At 36.9% G+C, this 9,017-nt stretch overlaps 1 protein-coding gene across 1 annotated transcript in view; it reads left to right on the plus strand.

Annotated features, from left to right (window-relative positions):
* The first annotated feature begins 4,517 nt into the window (after window positions 1–4,517).
* The window catches only part of LOC102202068 (sodium- and chloride-dependent GABA transporter 3-like), an 11,576-nt gene continuing 7,076 nt past the window's right edge, over window positions 4,518–9,017 (plus strand). Inside the window, exons 1-4 of the mRNA XM_005724760.1 lie at window positions 4,518–4,692; window positions 8,000–8,134; window positions 8,218–8,358; window positions 8,562–8,649. Coding sequence (XP_005724817.1) covers window positions 4,518–4,692; window positions 8,000–8,134; window positions 8,218–8,358; window positions 8,562–8,649 — 539 coding nt within the window. The remainder of the gene's footprint in view (window positions 4,693–7,999; window positions 8,135–8,217; window positions 8,359–8,561; window positions 8,650–9,017) is intronic.

Here is a 9,017-nt window from a genome sequence, read left to right on the forward strand (position 1 = left end):
TTCCTGTGTTCCCTAGAGGTGTCACTACCTGCAGGTTTCCCCTGGTTCCCTGGCTGGCACATCTGATTGTAACTCACTGTTCACTCACTTGGACTATTTAAGGATGAACTATTTTACTCGCTCTCCATCAGATCTTTTGTCAATTGGAGTATCGTTCAGGCTCTCTAGTGTAGCTAGCTTTGCTTTCCATGTGACTTACCCTTTATCTCGATGTGCTTCTTGTGAATCAGAGAACATGTCCAGTCTGGTTTACATATCTAACTGCTCTACAACAGTGTCATTCAAAGATATTCCCTTTGCCTGTGAAACATCCACAGCACATTCTCTGTGTCTCCTGCTTTAGAGGTCGCCAGGGCTATAAAACCTCTCCAGAAGTAAATGGTGACAGGTAGGATATACTGACTTGAAGGAAGTAAAGAAAATGGGGCAAAGGAAAGTGGTATCTAATGTTGGACTGATGGAAAGAGGTAAACTTATTATCAATGTACCGATATCCAATACAGGAAAATATTTATCTCCAGTTCAGAAACAATTATTGCTGGTATGAATATGTCAAGTATATTATAGGGTGTTATCCTGGCACTTCAGTACACCCTTCACATAGCTTTTTTTCAGTAGTAAAAGGCCTTTACTGACCAAGTCAAGGCCTGTGCACACTGTCAAACATCACCTTGGAGTAAGTGAAACCCTTATAAAGGAGTAAGCTCCACTGCTTTACTTCCTCCAGTCAACTGGCCCACTTTACTTAAAAATGCTCTCAGTGCATCTTGTGTTTGCTTCTCATGTCTGGCCATTGTTCCCTGTGTGTCTTCTCCTTCCCATCTTTAAAGTCTCTCCAAAGAAACAGTTCTCACAACTGGATGTCTTTGGACCCACAACATCCTCCAGTGTTAATGCTATTGGCTCCTTCAAGTTATGCCAGTTTTCGTCAGTGGTCACAAATATCTATTAGCTCTCAAACTTATTACCTCCACTGAAGTAGTCATGTGATTGGTTCACTTTGTCTGCTTGCTTGTTTCTTGGTTTGTTAGTTACAAAGGATTGCTGAAAAAAGTTATGGACCGATTTGTAATAAAAATTTTACCTGAGTTTCAATTAATCAGAAAGATTAACTTTTGGAATCGACCCAGATATGTGAACATATCATATTTGTGAACAGACATGTTCACAAATATGTACAGAAAAGATTTTTTTTAAAGGTTTGGCAGCAAGAACTCCAATCAAGCTTTTACATGACTGCGAAGGAATATTGACCCACTCTTCTCCTTTTGAGCATGAACAGTCCCGTTTAAGGTCCAGACGATGCATCTCACCCTGATTTAAGTAAAGAATTTGACTAAGACACTCCAAAATATTCATTTTTTTAAGGCATTCACATGTGGGCTTGCATAGCCAAACTGCACTTGAGCTTCAGGGGATGAATTGATAGACATTCTCTTTCAAGATTTTCTGGTAGAAAGCAAAATTCAACAAGTCCAGTCGTGAAATTTCCTCATTACTAAATATTCTACAGTCAGCTGTTAGTGGTATTATAACAAAGTGGGACAAGAGGGAATGTCTCTGCACTCTAGAGCAGTGGAGATGTGGTCTCTGGAGTGACGAATCACACGTCTCCATCTGGCAGTTGACCACCCCAGAGCCTGGACTTCAACAATATTGAAGCAGCGTGGGATCATGTTGACAGATAACAGAACAAAAGGCAGCCAACATTCAAAGAAGAGCTTTGAATGTCTTTCAAGAAGCCCGGAGAACTAATCCTAAAGACTACTTAAAGAAATTATAAGAAGGTCTGCCTAAGAGAATTCAGACCGTGTTGAAGAATAAAGCTGAAAATATTGATTTTCAAGCTCAAACCCTGTTTTTGCCTCACATGTTCGCATGTTTTAATTAACTGCTACACCTATTACCAATGCCCTAGCAAAACATAAAGAGATGACGAGCAGCTCAAGACTTTTGCACCACACTGTACTTGTTTTTCATATGATACATACTATATTTTTGATTTCTATTTGATATTGTTAATATTAAGAGTTCTAATTGTTCTTTTTGTTAACTAAGCATTAACTACGCATCAAATCGAAACAACAGTCACCTTGAGGTGACTGTTGTTTTCATTTAGCGCTATATAAATACAATTGAATTGAACTGAATTTAAATTATGCATGCAGGATTTTTATTTGTAAAGGAATATTTTAACTTTGTGGTATCAAAACTTAATTTTATTTTCTGAATACTTGTTTCACTGCTTAATCAAAGAGAATTTGCCAAAAGGAGCAAAGCACTTGTGGGAAAGCTGAAGAGCCAACACTGGCAGCAAAGGAGGAAAGTATCAGTCTCCACTCAGAGAGAGGTATCAAAGATCCTGAGGTGCCCCCTGCTGTGACTTTGAAATAGTGAGATGCTCATAAATAGTCCTTGATGAGAAGAAATGATGGAAATGAATACGAGTAATTTAGTTACTAGATACTTGGAGGCAACATAATACTAGGACAAGTTAGGAGGGAAGTAGAAGAAAACATAGATATAAAGTGATACATGAAATAGAAAACATTAACAGCTGAAAAATCAAAGTCATATATTTCGTTTCCTAAACATAGACAATTTAGTTTATCCAAAAAGTTAAAAGTAAATAAAAAGTTTTTTCATTTTTGTTGTGTTTGCTCAGCATGTTTCACAGTAAGAAGAACAGGAACCTTTTAACATTAACCTCATCAAAATCAACTCCTGCATATATGGTGACAAATGGTTGAGTTTAACTTTATTATCACAATAGAATACATATCCATCAATTAATCTGAAATTGAGAAAACCAGTCCTGTTAAAGATACCACATCACTAAAGTTTATTGCACCAGGTCTGCTACCTGTTGCAGAAACTGCAAAAGGACATCATCAAAATAGAGCCAAATGCAAAAAGTGCTGTGCATCCTGAGCACAAACACACTGTGAGGAATAACAGCTACACCATTAAAGTTCACCAACCTACCTGAGTGAGTGAGCTTATACAGACACTCACATGTAGAAAGAAAATTTACCCCCAAGTGAAATATTACTTCTACAAATCCTTACTAAAGATTGATTTCTCTACATAGAACAAGAACTTATGTTCCTCACAACTTTCTACACGCCTGTGTACCATTTGGATTCAACTGTGCACTGGAAACTTTTCTAGCACATAATTATGGGCACATATTCTGATGTGAGAGTGATGTTTAGAGTGTTTATAAATAATGTGAGCTCAAGGTTCACTTTATCAAGAATGAGCAGAAATGTGTCAGGCAGCCAGGAGAACCCTGAGAACAACTCTGAATGACTGTGTAAAGATGCTCTGCTACCTAGTTTTGAAGTTAATTTTCTTACTGGACATATTTCTGTTTCTATGTCAGCTCATCTATCCAGATGAGGCTAAAGCAACTCTCTCCAGATTCAGATAAGAAAGACTACACTGAGACTATAGAAACGTCATCTTAAAGGGCATTGTGGGTCATTTAGTGGGCAAAACCTGAGGCCTGCTTTAAAAAAATATATTTTACATGACATGCTTACTGACCAGTGTGAAGCTGAATCCCACTAAGGTTGCTTCTACCCACTTGCAAGGAAGCTTTTGTCACATATGGTCACGTGAAAATAAAGTTTTCACCAGACTTTATGTAGCCCTGTGAAAAAGTGAGTGTGTCTTTACTGCTTGCACAGGAAATAAGATGCTAATTACTTAATTACAAACTGCACATCTGGAAAGGCACAGAGCTGAAAGGTCTATACATTATTTAGAGCAACTTATGCTCCCCTCAACGATCTTTTTTGAAGTAGGCCTTGCATATTTCTTTAAGACAATGCTAAACCGCACGCTGCAGTGTGTACACTACAGTATAGCTTCACAGTAGAAGAGTCCCAAATTTCCCTCTAAAAATAAACAAAATATCTATAAGTCTTCATTATTAAGAAGACAACATGGTGCTTAGGCATTTAGCTGAACTTCTTCTGATGGAACAAAATGTACACAGCACAGCACACAGAAAACGGCATCAAATGAGGCTTTAGAAATTCTTGGCCTCCTGGCAAAGACTCTCTTGGGGGCTTCAGTATTAAGTATTGGAAATTCCCTGCATGATCCTTGTTTTATTACACAAAACTGTAATAATGTATAACAATATACATAAATGCAAGAAGACTGAGAGGAGGCTAATCCCTGTTTTTAACTTGGTTAAACTATCACTATTACTGTAGTTGTTAGTCATTTATAGGTGGTTTGAGACAGTGAACCCTGCTTTCTAAGCCTTCAATACCATGCTCAAAAGGAGATTAGTCACACGTGCTTCTCTCTCCTGTTTGTCGGCTATATGCTGGGAAATTACTTTTGGGTATAAATCTAGAGGTCCCCCTTGTGGCCGTGCAGGTCATCAATTAGATAAGCATTAGGTAACCCAATACAAATCTACATCAGACAGTCCCCAGCCAGTCAATCCAGACACTCAAGAGTCTTTGCCAGTACTACCATTAGACCACTTGCTCAGCAGTATGGCAGACTCTCTGTGCAGGCTGTTTCATCTCCCCACAAAGAGCACTTCAAAAACTGTTGAAGAGCGTGGCAAGTGGGGCAGCAAAAAGGAGTTCATCCTGTCTGTGGCCGGTGCTATTATTGGACTAGGCAATGTGTGGAGATTTCCATATCTTTGCTACAAGAATGGTGGAGGTAAGTATTTCTATTCATTATTCTTAATTAATAAAAGTGTAGTATTATGGTTGATCATAGTGGGGGGGTTTTCTTAAGGAATTAAGAAGATATGTTTTTATTATTCACCAAAGCACAATTATGGGCTTTAATTAGATATTTATTTTCACTGCCAAATACGTTCATTCAAAGTTTTGTTAAAAGCTGCAAATGATTAAAACTGTCCAATGTGAAGTGTATCTGCTATCCATCTGTGTCTCTGTCTGCCTGTTGATTAAGGATTTGACAGGTTATGAAAGGCTATAAAAATAACATTCAGTCTGTGTCCATGCCAAAAATCACAATCAGATTCTTTGCTGAAGCCCTTTAAGTCCAGCATTGCTCCACTTGAATGAAAAATATCTAGCTGTGATGGTGCTAAACTGGAAACAAACTGGACATCGTAAACATTTCACGTGGCAGATTTTGATGATAACGTTCCAAAAATGAACGAATGAAATCAAACAAACAAAAGACAGATGAAATATTATTGACTTACCTCTTAGGGATGGAAATGTTCATTTGAAGGTTGGTGATTTGCCCCTTCTTTGACCTTAAATGAGGACAGATATGTCAGAGGCATTTCAAACAAATAAACTTCAGGCCTAACGACTATTTTCAGCCATAGCAAAATGATGATATTATTTAAATGTTCTAGCTTTTATCCTTGAGAAATTGACAATCTGCTCATAGACATTATCAGCCGTTGTTCCAATTTGATTAAGTGTCCCCATAACAAGTGATAAATTCAGGGTTCTTATTTCCCATCCTTTTTTTTTTCTTACTGAGAAAAGCCCTATGTCACAGAAGAATCACACATAGTCGTTCAAGGTAACACTTATTTGACAATGGAAGAAAGTGAACTGCACCAGAAAGAATCATCCTGCATCCTGCTTGGCAACAGCAATAAAAAATACTTGTGGCTTTATTAGCTTACCTCATAAAAAATAGCTGAACAATTGAATTATGTAAATATGAATGTGTCTAAACTATCAGCTAACAGAGATATCTCAAAGGTGTCTTTCTTTTTCTAAATCATCCTATTTTAGACCACACACTATTACATACAGCATCATCCTGAAACCTGACCTGGTTTCTACTGTTGTACTTATAAACATCTCCCTGCAGTTATAAAAAATCGGAATCTCAGAAATAATAATGTAAAGACTGATGCTGCAGCAGATTCTGTAACCGTGTATAATTTTTTACATTCTGCTGGCTTCAGTCGTTTGTCAGTGTTCCTAATCCACATGAATAGTTCCTTTATCTTGATGTGTCATGGACAGGACACTGTAAGTGGCTGGGTATAGCTTTTGATAGTTAAGTTAAGCACCCCTACTGATTTAGTCATATTGTTTACTGTAACATTGTTCAATGTAAGAAGATTGGAAATTTAAATACTTTGCATAAAATCAACACAAAATGACGTCAGATTGTGCAGAACAAAACTTGTAATTTATAGTCATCTCATAAAAAGTGCATCGCAAAAAGATATCTCAAGATAGATCCTCTAGGTGTTTTAATGAACTAGATGCAAATTTCTTTTTTTTAAAAAGATTGTTTTTGGGGCCTTTTGGACTTTATTAAATAAAACAATTAAGACAGATAACAAAATGAGGAGAGAGAAAGGTAAGACATGAAGCAAAGGGCAGCAGGTCCGGCTTAAAGCTGGGCCGCTGCACCACCGTATATTACACCGTAGGCTTTGAACCTTTCCTAAAGTACATAGACTATAAAATATATTTATATTCAGACAAATTGCTTTCAACTGTGTCCTCTGTGTGAAAATTCAGTTCGAGATAGTTACAGTAATATTCACTTGTGTGTAACTGTGTGGTGTGGAATTGCCACAGGTTTTGGGGATGATCACACAGGAATTAACGATAATAAAGAAGTGGTTTGATATAAATAAATTATCATTGAATCTAGATAAAACCAAATTTATGTTGTTTGGAAACCAAAAGAAAAACATCGAAGTAGAAATATGTGTTGACAATGTATATTTAGAAAGAGTAAATGAAATAAAAATTTCTTGGGGTGATCATTGACCACAAGCTCTGTTGGAAGCCACACATTACTTATGTTCGGGGGAAATTGGCACGGGGCATTGCCGTCCTGGGGAAAGCAAAGCATATGTTGGATCAGAAAGCAATGCACATTTTATACTGTGCTTTACTACTGCCATATATGAGCTACTGTGTAGAGGTCTGGGGAAACACATACAAAAGTAACACACAAACAATAACTATAATACAGAAAAGGGCCATTAGATTAATAAATAATGTGGGGTACAGGGACCATACATGCACTCTTTCTCAAAATGCAAGCTATTAAATTCCAAGACCGCAAATAATGTATAAAGTAAGAAATAAATTGCTTCCCAAAGAAATCTGTAAATTGTTCATAGAAAGAGAAGGTGGGTATGGAAATGGAATTTAAAAATACAAAGTGCTAGAACAACTTTAAGAACTATGTCGATCTCAATTGCAGGAGTTAAATTATGGAACAGTCTAACAGAAGAAATAAAAGACAGTAAAAACATAAAACAGTTTAAAGTAAAATATAAAAACCTAATTTTAAATAAGTATAAGAATGAAGAAAACGGGGTTAACCCAGGACAGTAATGTTGCTGGTAATGGTGTTGCGATTCTTTTTTGTATTCTGTATTTTTCATATGAAAGAAACTATACTGTGGTGGGGCTTGCTAATTTCTTGGTGTTGATTTACGTATGTTTTGTTTTGTTTTGCTTTACTTCATATGTTTCATATGTTGTTTGTTTAATTTAAGACAAAAAAAATTAAATGAATGAGAGGTAAAACTTGAGGGGTAGGGACAAATAAGTAAATACTTCAGCCTACTCCTTTTCAAACAAATAATGGAATGATATTTTGTAATGATTGTGAAGGCACATGCTTGAAATGTTTGAAATAAAAATGAACTGAACTGAACTGAACTGAACTGAACTGAACTGTGTGTCACTGCGGATATAAGTGAGACATCCATTCTAGCCAATCAGAAAAGTCTACTTCCATTAACAAAAAACAAACCATTTGTGGTGTACCCCAAGGTTCCCTCATGGGCCCAGTTCTTTTCAGTCCATTCATAATACCTTTATAGTCTACTAACTACAGATATGACATGTTTCTGTAGCTGCATTTTTCTCTCATGATTCAAAAGTATATCCTAGCATTGCCCAAGTAAGTACTTATTGTCTTGAAAGATGAACATGAATATTTTTGCTATATAGTATACCAGTCATGTGCTAATGTAGTTTGTTGTCACCTGCAGGTGCATTCTTCATCCCTTACGTCCTATTCCTTCTCACTTGTGGCATACCTCTATTTGTGCTGGAGACGGCACTGGGCCAGTACACTAGTCAGGGAGGAATCATGTGCTGGAGGAAGGTCTGCCCCTTGTTTGAAGGTGAGCTAACCACTGGAATTGTGGTGAAGCAGATCAATGAAGAAGAAGTAAGAGAATGCAATGCTAACAGTTGTTGTTTCCAGGCATGGGATATGCAAGCCAAATGATCATTTTCTACGGAGGCATCAGCTATATTGTGATTTTAGCCTGGGCTTTTCTCTACTTATTCTCTTCCTTCTCTGGAGAGTTGCCATGGGCCACCTGTAATAACACATGGAATACAAGTAAATACATATGTTGCTATTATACTTTTATCTGCCTCTGCATACACCAAAAAATCAGTGGCCTTAAAAATAGTATGGATAATGTTAATGTCACTTCATTGTGTTTCTAAATGTGACATCTCGCTTAAGCAATTTAACTGACATAAATAAAATTCAAGCCTTTGAAGATTTGTCATCTTTAACTGTGTTTTAATCTATTTCAGATCGTTGTGTGGTAATAAACAACTACAATGCCACCCTCAACTGGACTTTACCTGTAAATTCATCATCTTCTGTTGTAGAATTTTGGCAGTGAGTTATCATGAGTTTTTTTAATAAAACTTAATTTGAAAGCTCAGCTATAGGTATACTATACTAAGGATAAAAGCTCTGCATGTCGATGCCACAGCCACATCAGCTCTTTGTTTTTCCACACTGCTTTCGTGTGTTTCTTTGCATGTGCTATGATAAATTTGCCAGTTTTATCATGTAGTTTGTAAGGGTGCAACGATACTCGTATCGATATTGAACCGTTCAATACAGTGCTTTCGGTTCGGTATGCATATGTATCGAACAATACAACATTTTTATTTTTTTTATCAACTTTTCTTCTGACGATGCTGTCTGTGTTGAGCGCTCAGTGGATCTGCGTTCGACTACTCCGCCTAGGCTGCACTGTC

The sequence above is a fragment of the Pundamilia nyererei genome, unplaced genomic scaffold, assembly GCF_000239375.1.
Source record: "Pundamilia nyererei isolate P.nyererei 1_Seehausen unplaced genomic scaffold, PunNye1.0 scaffold00012, whole genome shotgun sequence".
NCBI lineage: Eukaryota > Metazoa > Chordata > Actinopteri > Cichliformes > Cichlidae > Pundamilia > Pundamilia nyererei.